At 55.1% G+C, this 13,708-nt stretch overlaps 1 protein-coding gene across 1 annotated transcript; it reads left to right on the plus strand.

Moving 5' to 3' along the window:
* Positions 1–33: 33 nt before the first annotated feature.
* LOC138100569 (serine/threonine-protein kinase PAK 3-like) lies at positions 34–4,933 on the plus strand. Its single transcript, XM_068998436.1, has 10 exons — positions 34–38; positions 661–857; positions 1,541–1,604; positions 2,199–2,247; positions 2,546–2,658; positions 2,915–3,032; positions 3,782–3,881; positions 4,163–4,359; positions 4,452–4,589; positions 4,832–4,933. Exons 1-10 carry the CDS (start codon positions 34–36, stop codon positions 4,931–4,933), a joined length of 1,083 nt encoding a protein of 360 aa, XP_068854537.1.
* The last annotated feature ends 8,775 nt before the right edge of the window (positions 4,934–13,708 follow it).

Below are 13,708 nucleotides of genomic sequence, written 5' to 3' on the forward strand. Positions count from 1 at the left end.
GTGCCTGAAGATGCTGGGGGCTGTGTGCCTGCCATGACGTAGTGCTGCTTCAGCCAGGCCAGGCACCCCTGGCAAATGGCTTCTGAACTTTCCCATTTGAGCGCCATTTTGCTGGGACGCTGAGAGGGCCTGAGAATGTCTTTGGGATCAGACGAGAGGCAGCATTGTGCCTTTCAATTGTTGCCAGCGTAGAAGTGAGCCCCTCGGTGCACGGTGTCCGTGCAGGCTCCCCGTGGTCAGTGGACAGAGACGGTCCAAAGACTCAGTTGAGAGCCTTGCAGGATACTTAGGAGACACTGGCCCCTGGGAGGGACCAATTAGCTTCAGGCACAACATAGAGCAGACTGGCCTTCTGGTCAGACGCTACCATGCCCACTCGAGGGTGACTTCATTGCCCAGGGGAACACAGCAGGAGGAAAGCAACAAGGCTCTGGGGCCCTGCTCCCACCTCTTGCTGGATCTTTGCAAGCTCGTCAATACCTTGTTGCAGTGGTCTTGCAGAAAATCGATAAAATGTAGCATGAACCTGGCCATGTGCTGCTGTATCACAGCAGCCTTTGGGCTTTGCCCGTTGCCTTTGAGAAGGGGACATGCAAAACCCCCCCAGCCAAAGAGGCCTGGCGGTGGCTGACAGCCTTCCTTTTGCCGTGTGCTCTGCAGGGCATCTGTGCCAGCCGCCTTTCTGACGGGCAATCCTTTCTTGTCCCAGCTCTCTCTTGACGCGCGCTCTGCCGTCCAACGTGCCGCTTCACCGGCGCGCTCTGCAGCAGCCAGCACTCCCCCACGTGCCAGCACTTCGTTCAGCAGCCCAGCCCAGCAGCCGGAGATGAGAGAGGAGCAGAGCCTGAAGAGACTGAGTACGTCTGGTGTATTTCTGGTCTGCCAGAGCGGTGTGTTTTCTGCGGGTCTCTGAAGTTCCTCCTCGCTTTAGTGTCACAGAGGCATTTAGGCCTCCCTCCAAGAACCTGTTGCTGTGCTTTGAGGCAGCAAGAGAGCGCTCGGCGTGTTCCCGCTGCCTCTGAGGGCAGCTGGCACTGGCTTGACTTTTCCTGGGCTGCCCTCTGTGCCAAAGACAAAAGCAGAGATTGTTTCTGTTGAGCAGAAGGCTGGCACCTAGCGGGTGACTGGGCCCCAGGGAGCTCTCGGGCCCCAGCTCTTCTCTGGCTGCCCTTTTTACGACTGTTCTCGCTCCTCCTCTCACTGCTGCACACTGTTCTCCTAAGTGGCCCTGCCGGTGACGGCAGGTGCCACTGCAGAGGCCGCGGAGGCCCTTCCTTAACTCGGAGGGCCCAGTTCCTAAAGGCCCTTCGTTCTGGCTTATCACATGAGCTGCTGTGCTTGAGAGCCGTGAAGTCCTTCTTGGAAAGGCCAACTGCTGAAAGGCAGAGAAGATGGCCCTCCCGCTCGCTGTTCTCAGCGGCTGGAAGCCAAGTGACTGCAATGGGCACAGAGCTCCCGACAGTGGGGCTGCATCTTGGATCGTCTGGGGAGCGGCATCTCCCTTTGAAAGTGAGCACCTTGCACTGCTTTTGTCTTTCAGGGAGCATTGTGAGTCTGGGCGAGCCGAGGAGGAAATACTCGGCGTTTGAAGAACTCGGACGAGGGTAAGTCTGACGCCTGCTCCTTACGCAAAACCACGGGCCCGGTCATTTGGCCGGTGCAGCGTCAAGCGTGAAGTCAGGCAAGCTGCGAACACGGTCAGACTCCGGCTTTACCTTCCTGCCACCTCTCAGGACTGCTCAGTCAGAGCAGTCAGAAGGCATCATCAAAGACAACCTGGTGCTGGCAAGGTCTGCCTTGCTTGCAGCAAGGAGCAGGGCCTGGAAGATGTCCCGCCCCTGCCGGCCTACCAGAGCACCTTGTCACCCGAGAGCTGGCAGATAACACTTCTCAAAGGCAGAGTTTTCCAAGTTCTTCTTCTCCAGTTTTTCCAAAGGGTCCCCCTTAGGCTGGGAACGGAAGCAATCGGGCGTGTGCCTTGGAGATTTGTAGCAGCCCTTGGTGTTCACACTGGGCCTCAGTTTTCTCCTGGACACCCTGCGTGGCAGAGGGCTGCTGGGCTCTTGTGCTATTGGCGGGGGAGGCGCTGCAGCCAGGCGTTTTCCAAATGCTCCAGGCAGCCTGGGGAGATCTCCCGCCTAGGCTGGCTTTCACCGCCAGGGACTAAAGGGCTTTTTCTGCTGCCGTTTTCTTTCTAGGGGTTTTGGAGCTGTTTATAAAGCCCTCGACGCCAGCACAGGACAACAGGTAAAGTGTCAATGCCCCCAGCAGATTTTGCAGCTCTGGAACGCTTTCGCCGCGGCTGCGAGCCTTGGCTGGAGCTTTGGGTGGCCGCTCCATCTCTGCGGCAGAGGCTGCTCCTCTGAAGCACAGCCTAGGCTCAGCAGCCTGCAGACGGCATTTGGGACGGGCTTCGGTCCTTCTCCTAAGCTCTGCCCTTTGGCACAGCTGGGCTGCGTCATTGCACAAGCACTCGCTGCGTGTTCCTGGGGATCTCGTGCGACGAGCGGCTTCTCAAGTCAACGGTCTCTCAATGTCCTTTTAGGTGGCCATCAAGAAAATGGCTCTTCAAGAGGAGATGTCCGAGGAGCTGGCTGTCAATGAAATCGTGGCCATGAGGGACAGTAGGAACCCCAATATTGTGTCCTACTTAGACAGGTGGGGCTATTCTCATGTCAGTGTTCCTTTAGGATACTGCAAGCCCAAAGTGGCAAACCCCTTTGGTCACTGGCAGAAAATGGAGCTGTTTAGGATTTCTCTCCTCCAGTGCGTGGGAGGAGGTTGCACTTGGTCTGCAAGAATCTCCTCTGGCAAATGCAGCTTGGAGAGCACTTCCAGAAAGCTGGGTCAGCCCCTCGGGTGACTGGGCTGTGCCCAGGTCCTCTCTCTCCATGCCGGGCTTTTCTTCTTTCAGCTACCTGGTCGATGGAGAGCTCTGGCTGGCGATGGAGTTCATGGACGGCGGCACGTTGTATGATGTAGTCGGGGCAGTGTACCTCGAGGAAGGACAGATAGGCGCTGTCTGTCGGGAGGTGAGGGATGCCGCTTGTGCTTCCCCTGGCCTGTTGGCCCTTGTCAACTGGTGGTTAAGAACAGCAGAGATTTCTTGCTCACGGCCTTGCTTTGCTGTTGCTGTCACGACACGCAGAAGAAAGAACATCTGAAGCCAACTGCCTGCCAGTGTCCCCGCACTTCCTAGGCTCCGTTCTCGCACTCTTACGTGCTGCCGTTGTGCTGGGGCGCTCGCGCTCGCTGGCTCGCTGGCTCGCTCGCTGTGTCGCACTTGTTTCCTCTTGCCAGCTTTGCCTCTCAACGTTTGCCTGGAGCCTGTCTGTGTGTCCTGCATTCCTTGCCGCTCCAAGCCTGAACGCTGGTGGCAGAATTTCAAGCTAAGGGCAAAGGAGATGTCCTCAGCTTCAAAGGATAGCATTGCAGCCCAGATGGCGTTGGATTCTGGAACAGGTCTAACGTGCTGCTTCCTCCTCTGCTGCCACAAGGCTACCAAGAAAATCTTTGCCATGCCGCCCCCCAGCCAAAGGGCACGCGCTACGTACCGAAGGGAGGAGGGGCTTTTGGAAGCTCAGATGTGCCTTTGCTTGGAAAGATAGAACACGCGTAAGAGTGTTGAAGCAGCAAGCTCTTCCTCTTGACAGCACTAGGATGCTGCGCCCTGGCTCCCAATTCCCTGAGAAAGCTGTCACTCTCGTCCAGCCCGTTCCTTTCTTGCGGGATGAAATCAGGTCCTGAACCTTCACCCTTCCCTTTCTCCTCTCTCTCTCAGTGCCTGCAAGGACTGCATTTCCTTCATTCCCGCCGAGTCATCCACAGAGACGTCAAAAGCTGCAACATTCTTGTGAGCACGGACGGATCTGTCAAACTGGGTGGGTATCCTTGGTCCGGCGCAGCGTTCCCGGGATGCGCTCTGGGGCTGCTCTGGGGTAACTGCCAGTTCTCCAGAAGCACTGCTTGGCCAGTGCGCCAAACCTGAGGGCGTTTTTGAAGAGGCCAATGCCTTGTTTCCCTGGCTACAGCCCCGCGGAAGCAGAGCACTGCTGCTTTTCCAGCTAGATTCACCGTGGCCTTGTCAGGCTTTGAGCGGGCAATTCTTTGGCTGGGTTTGCCAGTTGTAGCTGGCTTTGACAGGGTTTGTTTTTCTCCGCAGCTGACTTTGGCCTCTGTGCTCAGCTCACCCCTGAGCACGACAAGTGCAGCTCCAGCGTCGGCACTCCCAGCTGGATGGCGCCAGAAGTCGTGAGAGGAGAAGCCTACGGCCCCAAAGTGGACATCTGGTCACTGGGGATCGTGGGGCTGGAAATGGTGGAAGGGGAAGCTCCTTACCAGAGGGAACCCCGTCTCAGGGTAAGGTGCAGCTTCAAAGTGTGGCTCTGTGCAGAGAGAGCTGTTGTGGCTAGGAAAGGAGCAGGTAGAGTGTCCGCTTCCCTTTTTGGTAGGTTTTTGAACTGATAGAAAGGAACGGGGCCCCAAAACTGCAAAACCCCAGGCACCACTCGGCTCTCCTGCGCGACTTTCTCCGCTGCTGCCTGCAGACAGACGAGGACAGGCGCTGGTCTGCCCAGGAACTCCTGAAGGTAAGAAAAAGCAAAGCGGCAAAAAGCCCTGCGAGCTGTGGACACCTGCATGAAGGGCCGAAGAGGACTGTGGGCCACGTGGGCCTGGGCGAGACAGGTCCGGGAGCGGAAGGCGGAGGGGCAGATGGTGCCCTCGGTCCTCTTTGCGCGTCTTCCTGGTAGCAGAGGAGCCCTGCTTGAGCCTGTTGGACGTGATCTTGGGAAGTCATGGTTCCTTTTGGTTGTGTTTTTCCTTTGGGCAGCATCCATTTGTGACCTCAGGCGATCCTGCCTCCAGCCTGGCTGCTCTGATCATCTCAGCCAAGCAAGTGCAGGAAGATTGGAGAGGAGACGCTTGCGCCTGAGGAGGCCTTGGTGCCCCGCCAGCCCAGAGGAGTGAAGAGGGGATGTACCGTATTTAAGAGAAGATTCGGCCATCCCCTGAGTTTTATAATTTAGCTGTTCCATAGTTAGGAAGTTTATGGTTTTGAGATTTTCTTAGCTTAGCTGGTTTTCGTTAGGACTCCAGTCCCCAGAAAGTTTCATTAAAGGAGCATTGTTTAGCTAAGAGTAGAGTATTGCTGATGTAGGGAAGCTGAGAACTATCCTGGAGCTAGAAATGGACCAATCGTCATCCTGATGATTAAGCTATGAAAGAAAAAGCTGGGACTCAGCAGAACTGGACCAGGCATGAGCTGTCAGCCTGAACAGGTCACCAGGAGGACAGAATGATGAAGATGAAGATGAAGATGAAGATGAAGATGAAGAAGTAGCTGGAAGACCCTTGGTTTCAGCCCTTGGTTTCAGCAGGACTGGCAATAAAAGGCTGTAAAACCTTCAGAACCCTGGAAGATTCCCTTCCTTGCCACACTGGGCCTAAGCTGGACAGCGCCTTCGAAGCCGTGCGCTCTGGACGGGCTGTCCTGTTCATGGCTTTGCGCTGCTTCCCAGCGGCCCAAGGCTCTCCCCCCTCACAGAGGGGCCCTGCCCCGCCCCACGCGCCCCGTGGCCGCTCCCGCTCCGCCCGCCCTGCGGAGATGTTGCCCCCCCACCCGCCCCCCGTGCCCTGGCATCCCCCAGCGCCAGCCGCCCCTCAGGGAGGGGCAGGAGGAGGGAGCAGGCCCCGCTTGTTCCCCTTTCCTGGCGGTCACGTGGCATCCAAGAGCCAAGGAGGGCTGAAATGGCACGTCCCCCAAACGCTTCCCTCTCTGGTCCTTTTGGGGCACTAACGCGCTCTGCTCAAGGGAGTCCGAGGGCCTACGCTCGGCTTTCCCTGCTAAGGCCTCATTCTTCCTTCTGTAAGCTCTACAACTGGCTGGTTGACGTTAGCTCTCTAGGAGATGGGGAAAACGAGACGCTTTCAAATTGGGGGAATTACCCTGGTAAATTACTGCAGTTTTTCAGCAACAGAATTTCAAGGTGCAGCTGGGCCTTTCAGCCATTGCATCGATTTTCAAATGGCACCCGCAGCATCCGACGTGTGAAGAGCCCAGTGTGAAGCTCCTCAAAGACACTGCAGCAGTTGTCCCCCAGCAGACAGGACGTGTCTGTGCTGAGTCACCAGAAAAGAGAGCTAAGCCCAGAGTCATTCGTGCATGGGCAAGCAGAGTTGGTTTCCAGAGGAGTTGCATGCACTCGTTTCCCTCTCCCACTCAGTACTTGCTCTCCTCTTTCAAGCTGGCTCCTGCCTTTAACTGGAGCTTTTGACAGAGAAGGGAATGACTGCATCTCATTTTCTTTGGGATGTGGCTATCCAAATGTCTGCAAGGAATCTTACAGGGAGCATGGAGCCTGGGCAAACATCTGTGAGGCTGCAGCTTTTGACTGCTTGAAACGGGCCTTCTTTGGGCTCGGCACCTGCAGGCCACCGCAGAGCGGTAGCCGCAGGCTGCTGCCAGAGCTGCAACACAACAAAACTGTGGCAGCCCGAGAATCAGCGCGCAGCTCTTCTGCATGTTGTCCGACGTTAAGGTGCCAAAGAAAGAGCAAGCAGGAAGAGAGGAGCTTTGTGTCAGGAGACAAGCCAACACCTCCCTGCCAGAAAGGGAGGTCAGGCTCCAAAGTGAGTCCGAGCAAAGGTCAGCATGCACCTACGTGCTCAAGAAGCAACTGCGCACTGCAGTACTCCTGGAAACTGATTTCCTTGGCTTCTTTTGTCCCCTAAATGTCATCAAAGCAGTTAGGGCTTTCAGAAGCAACAAAGATGCCAGCAGGAACAAGCACACTTGCTTTTAGTCAAAGCCTTGGGGAGGAAAAGCCACGTTTGCTTGGATTTCTTGGGGGCCTGCTGGATCGGTGCATTTTCGGAGTTACCCCGGGATGCCTTGAGCACTGGCTTATGGACGGTAAGGATTTTTTCTCCTGCTTTATGACTGAGGAGATCTTCCCAGGCTTTTCTTTTGCGTCAGCTGTACAGAAGATTTCGGTTGCCGGGCGTAACTACGCCAACAGAGCCAGAGCGGCTGCTATTGTGACGTCAAGGGAGCCGGGCCGCATCACAGTGCTGTCAGCGCGACGTTGTCCCGGCGCGCGCGAGGCCTCCTTGTCCAGAGCAGCTCTTTGGCTCGCTCGCTGCAGGAGGACCCTCGTGACTGAGGCGTTCTCAGCAGACGGCCTGCACCCCGAGAGGAGTCTTGGTTTTTCCCCCGGGTGGCATTCAGTGTGCAAACCCGCACAGCACTGCTAGAATGATCGGGCAAGTCTGTGCCGCGGTTTGCACGGTTTTTTCTGTGGCGTATTCCGGCTACTTCCTGACCCACCTGACTCGTAAGTAAAGGTTTATCCTGGGGGTAGCCATCACACGGCTTTTGCTTCACTTTGCTCTTGATGCTCGTTTGTAGTGATGAAGCAGATTTGGGAGCAAAAGTGCCATTAAGGTGCCGCTCCTTTGCTAAAGCTCCTGCCAACAGCATCAGCTAAAAAGGGGGTGTCTGCACTCGCTGGCGGCTGGAGAGTATTTGCAACGTAACCTGCAGGGGTTGCGTTCCCTCCACGGGAGAGCGCGTGGCATTGGACACTGTCATTTCCTCAGCTTGCTGCTTCAGCCGAGACAACCTGCAAATTGCAGGCTGGCAGGGAGCCTCACAAGTACTTCTAAAACTTGCCCAGGAGTGAGGGAAAGCACTTTCTTGCTCCAAATCCTGCCATTAGAGGCCTTGGCTCTCTGCTGTGACCCTTGACGGTGTGCCAAGAGAGCAATTCCCTTGGCAATGAAGTGCAAGCTCCTAACCGCTTAGGCTTTGCTCCTGAACCCAGGAGCTGTTCCTGGGCTGCTTTAGAAGAGAACCGCCACAGCTATGGGGCCCTTTGTGGAAGCTTTCCTGGGGGATCATTTGCAGCAAATGGATGGGAATTAGTGCATGCAATTTATTAAAACAAACAAACAAACAAAAAAATAGTGGTGGGAAAGCCTACTCCTATTAAGGAGCCTTTAGAAATATTTTTTTGCTTTTGGACCAGCCAAAAGCCAGCCTAGCACTGTAAGTCCTTTTTCTCTACCTGAGCTCTAGTGCTGTTTCAGCCAGAAGATCTAAAATCCCTGCGCTCCTGGGGCATACCATCTATCGAGCCATAGGATCCCAAATTTTTATATTTTGCTAATTTTTGTAATTTTTCAATTTTTCCATTTTTAATAAATTATTTTAATTTTTAACTAAGAGTTGTCTCATTTCTCACACACAGCGTGGTCCCAGTGGCTCCCAGTCACACCCAGTATGGTTGCTTTCACTCTCAGTAAGAGTCCAATGTGGCTCCAGTCACTTCCAGTATGAACCCAGTCACTCCCTGTATGATAGCATTTGCCCCCACTGTGGTCCCAGTTGCTCCCAGTGTCTTGGTTTGAAAGACAGGTGTCTGCCAAGGAAGGCAGGAGTCTCTCCTGAAATGGAAGGAAAAAAAATTGCAACCCCCTTCCCTCTGAATTATTATAATTTTGAAATTAAGGAGCTTTATAGGCAAAGATATGAGGAACAGGAATAACAGTTCTTTACTAATATATATCTATATGTGTATAACCAGTCAAACAAACAGCAATAGCTATGGCAGTAACAGCAAACAATCACAAACCCAGTCCCAGCCTTCTTGGCTGTCAGGCCGTTTCCCCTTGGGTGCAGTTCTGCTCTCAGCCAGCAGTGGCGCTGGCGGCTCCTGGTGAGCAGGGCAGGTGCGATGGTTCCCCCACGGCTGCAGGGGGCGCTCCGGAGCGAGCTCGGGGAGCACACGGCACTGACGGCCTGGGATCCCGGGAAGGGATGGAACAAAGATTTCAAAAACCCCCTGGGCAGCCGATCCCGATGTCCAGCCGGACCCTCGGGAACAGCAGGCTGGAATGGCAGGCTGGAACGGCAGGCTGGAACAGCAGGGATGAGCACAAATCCTGCATGGCAGACAAGATGTATCAAAGTTCCGGAGCTGCGGTGGGAACCCCCGGAGGTCTCGGCAGGCAGGGAGAGCCGGGCTACAGAGCAGCGAAGGCTTGAAGCAATGGCAGCGGCAGGGCGGCCGCAGCCTGGCTCCCAGCGGGGCAGGGAAGGCGGGCTTGGGAATCCCGGGGTCTCTCCGGTAGAAGGAAAGCAGCCGAAGAAGCAGCCTCTCTCTCCGTCATCCAAAACGCCAGGGACTGACTGCCCACACAGCCAGGTGAAAAAAAGAGTAGCAAGATGCACCCCACCCCTATGGCCAGGTTTTCTGTTTTTCTTAAGCACCCAGTAATTTGTCCCCGTGGCAACATGGATGGGGAAAATTCCTTTAACAGAAGAAAACCCCAGGAGAACTCCCAAAACCCCAACATTCTGTTACAAGCTTCCTGCAGATTGTTCCATCTCTGCTCTCCATATGGAAAGATACAAAGATCCCTTTTGGTTCACACAGTTAAATGTCTGATGGGTCACACGGTGATACCTGTACAGATACACATCTGGAGAGAAAGCCAAACATCCATCGAACTCTCTCAACACCCACAGAGCCTGAACCAAACTCTACAAGGCCACGCAGCTTTACACAGAAATTCATACATCGATAAAACTGTACAACGGGATGCAGGTTTACACAGAAATTGATACACAGGAAAACACAACAATCTGTGCTGTGTGAATACACTGACTTCTGTATAAAAATGGCTCCACATGGCGGGAACCGATACAGAACTGTGCGATTACCAAAGGACCCATCGACACTTCCATACCCTTGGAACTAAAGACACAGGACTGTAGAGCTCTCCAACTCTGTACATTCCTGTCTGGGGGTGAGTTTATGATGTGTATCCCCTATCGCTGCTCTCTGCCCAGAAATCAATCCTGTGCCTTTCTGTGCCTTTAAACTGAGCCCGACGGGGGAGAGAGAAAAAACCGAGCAAACTTTTCAAAGCAGTTGTTCAAGGACACAGACACACACGCCTCTGTGTTCTGCTGCAGCAGCGAGAAGAGCGGAGGGAGCGCCCTGCTTGCTTTCCAGTCCGCTTTCGGCTCCTTTTCTCCAGAGGGAGATGGAGAGTTGAAGTTTGTTTTCCTGGGACTTGGGCTTTTTCCCTTCTTCACTTCTGGACTGTTTCAACATCAGAACACACCGGGAGAATTTTCCACCGAGGCCCTGGAGGACACCAACCCAGCTCCAAGGAGGAGGAGAGAGAGCACACCTACAGAAGGACTCTGAAATCTTCCCAGGTTTCTCTCCACAGCGAGAGGTTTTAGTATTCAGCATTATTATCCTTTTCCTGTGTGTTTGTTAAATAAATAGGTTCTCTTTCACTTTCCTCAGAGGAAAATATTTTTTTCCCAGACCTGGTGGGAGAGGGCTGGTTGTAACCTGCCTTCTGTCAGAGGATATTTTCCTGCAAATTTGTCCAAAGCAGCACACTAAAATAAGTCAGTATTTATTTTGAGGGAAAATGATTTCTAATGGCATTTTGAGGGTCAACAAATACAAAGATAATAATAAGGATAAATACAAAGAAATACAGAGAAAATACAAAGAGGTGAAAGAGGACAGGAGCTCACTGGACAGGTCCTTGGCAGCGCCCGGGCAGACCCTGCATGAATTTGGCTGCCTGAATGCAGCTCTTGCCTGGGCACCAGGGGTGGCCCCCTCTGCGTGTCTCTCCCAGCACCACAGGGATGCTCCTACCCCTTCCCTGGTGCCCCAGGGTTCTGCAAGTGCCTTCTGGGGCCACCCAGACACCTCCCTGGGCCTCTGGAGGCCCCATGGCATGGTGCAGACAGGGACTGAATCAAAGTTGCCTTGGAAGATGGAGGCAGGAGAATATTGCCCACGATCTTCTTTCCAGCTGCCCCACACTCCTGCAAATCCTGCTGGGACACTCAGGCTCTCCATTCCGGGGCTCTGGAGCTCCCATGCAAACCCATCCATCACTGTGTCCCCTCTCACGTGGATATCAAGAAAATGACACAGCAATATCTAGAAAATGTGAACTTGATTGATTTGACTGCTCTAAAATTCTACAACTCGAGGGTGACTGGAAGACTATGAGGTGACAATCTTATGCCTCCAAAAAGGGTCAACAGTTTGGAACTGGAACCCTCAGGGAAACTTCAGCTTCTGGGGGAAAAGGTGCCCTTCCTCCTCTCTCCCTTTGCTTTATACATCTGAGCTGGAGTCATATGGTTGGAACATCCCCTTGGCTGATTTGGGTCCGCTGGTCTGGCTGTGTCCCCTGCCAGGATCCTGCCCACTCCCATCCCCTCTGATGGGGGAAGGAATGGCAGAGGGACAGCGCTGCTGGGCAGTAGCCAGAACACCGCTCTATTATCAGCACCCGTCCAGCTACCAATGCAAAGCACAGCCCTGGAAGGCCCATGAACTTTCCCTCAGGCAGACCCAACACACGGGACTTGAGCTGCCAGCGGCCCAGGTCACCCTCTGCCAGCCCCGCTCCTTGGACCTTGTGTCCCCACAAGCAGACACAAAGTGTTTCTGCTGCTCCTCCTCCTGCGCAAATCCACAGAGAGCTGGGATTTTTCCAAGTCTCGTGTCTCTATTGTGCCGTATTCCCAAAGAAGCAGCAGCCCCTCCTGATGAACACGGCGAGTTGCACGGATGCTTGTCAGCTCCACTGCCTGCCTAGAAATCTGGAAACTGCTTCTAAATGCTGCTCCCTTCAGCTCTTGGGCACCGACTGACACAGAGCTGGGAAAAAAATGCCCTGGCTGCTGGCTGACAAGGTGAGTTCCGCCAGAGTCAGAGCTCTGTGGGAAATCTCTATCCATGCCTCTCCTTTGAATAGACCCTGACAGGGGGTGCGCAGGAATGTGTCCTGTATGGAAAGGAAGGAGTGTGCAAGCACCGTGACTGACACTTTCCCTCTCCATGTGCGTTCCACAGCTATGGGTACACAGACGTGATGGAAAGCCTGGTACAGCCAGAGCCTTCTGTCCCTGCAGAAGGGAGCGCGGCGGGTGGGGGCGGTTGGTGGGCAGCGAGTCCCGGACAGCGGGCGAGATCCGGCTCCACAGGTGCCAGGCCCCGCTAAGGCTTAATGCCGCCTCCTCGGCAACAGGAAAGGCCTTCAGCCTCGTCCCTGCCAAGAGGGGCGGTGCTGGCCTGGCCGCACAGCTCGTTTTCCCCACAGGTTGCAGGAGATGAGATCACAACGCTTGCAAACACCGACTGCGAGCCACAGCTCTGGGTGCTCACCATGAACCTCAGCTCTGCGAGCGCTGTCTGCCCCAGGCTCCAGGGGATGCACTGGGAGCCCGGCTGGGCTCTGCCCTGGGGCCATCCTCCAGGGACAGCTGCAAACAGGGAGCATTTGGTTGCCACAAAGAGCCAAGCCATGGCTGCAGGGAGCTGCTCCGGCTGTGGCCTGCACTGTTGTGTGCTGTGCTCTGGGGCTGCTGCTCCCCACAGAGGGGACTGCACTGGGGTGCCAGAGGAGACAGAGAAGCTCCAGCTTAAGCCTAACTGGGCTGGGTGGCTGGGCTGGGAAGGGTGGCGAGGGTCAAGGGCATTCACAGAGCTCATCCTGCTTTGTGAAGAATGAGGAAAAGGAAGTGGGAAGCCAGCAGTGAGCAGAGCTGAGGCCTGGAGAGCAGCTCTGAATGACCCCCAAATCTCACCAGACCTTTGAGACATTGCTGTTCTTCAGCCAGTGACAACACGAGTCCCTAAACCTGGGGCTCATTCTTCCTCATGGCCAGGGCCATCAAGGAAGGCTACAGTGCAATGGGGACTGCGGTGAGCTGGGAACTCACTGGGGGAAAGAGGGAGCACTTGTGGAGCAAAAGGCAGGTGGGGGAGAGAACTGTTCAGAGAAGGGCTGGGCTTCAGCTTGAGCAAGCTGAAAAATGGCATTGGGGGTCATCCCAGACTGATTTCATTTCAGAAGTTACTGAACAAGTTTGTTATTGGGGGGGTGTCATATTTTCCCCCGGAGGTGCACACTCTGCAAACTTGAGCTGCACTGCCGAGCTACTCAAGCACGTCTCTGCTGCAGGTCACGGCGTTTCTTCTTTGGCTTCTCGTGGCCCCGGGGCTGAGCCGCAGCAGAGCCTTGGTGGAGCCCAGAGCAGCCTCAGCATCCACAGAGCCCGGCTGCAAGGAGAGAAAGCAGAAAGCACCCGTCAGCTGAAGGCTCCCGTCCCCCTTGTCCCAGCCGCCCGCGGTGCCCAGGCCGTGCTGGCCGCGCTCAGGGCGCTGCCCAAAGCTGCCCAGCATTGCTGCCTCTGGCAGGAGAGCAGGAGGGCAGGACACGTGCCCAGCCTGCAGCCGGCCGTGGCACAGCCACCTCCTCAGCAGCTGCCCAGAGCAGGATGCCGCTGTGCTCGCTGCCGTCTCCCAAAAGCCCTTATCCCAGCCGTGCCAAGAGGACGGGCACCCACCTCACGCCTCCCGCCGCCAGAAGAAAAGCTGCTCCCAAACGGTGTCCTCAGCCCTTCTCCAAGGGCATGTCCCATCCATGCCACAGCTGCTCCCAAGCACTTTGCCATCCGGACCAGACAGCACCTAGAATGCTTCCTTTGGAAAAACAAACCATAAATCAATGAAAAGAGATTACAGACAAAAAGGGAAAACAAGGAAAAAGGTAAAAAATCTTCTCCCTGCTGGGCCTTGAGGAAGGTCCAAGCCTGCCATGCGAGGGAAAACCCCACCCACGGGCCAGGGCAGCCCACGCTTTCTGCCTTCCCCCT

Source organism: Aphelocoma coerulescens, unplaced genomic scaffold, assembly GCF_041296385.1.
Source record: "Aphelocoma coerulescens isolate FSJ_1873_10779 unplaced genomic scaffold, UR_Acoe_1.0 HiC_scaffold_109, whole genome shotgun sequence".
Taxonomy (NCBI): domain Eukaryota; kingdom Metazoa; phylum Chordata; class Aves; order Passeriformes; family Corvidae; genus Aphelocoma; species Aphelocoma coerulescens.

Excerpts from the sequence above, each read along its gene's own strand:
- LOC138100569 (XM_068998436.1), top strand. Across the intron at positions 1,605-2,198 it reads TTTGAAGAACTCGGACGAGG|GGGTTTTGGAGCTGTTTATA; the intron begins GTAAGTCTGACG and ends TTTTCTTTCTAG. Across the intron at positions 4,360-4,451 it reads AGAGGGAACCCCGTCTCAGG|GTTTTTGAACTGATAGAAAG; the intron begins GTAAGGTGCAGC and ends CCTTTTTGGTAG.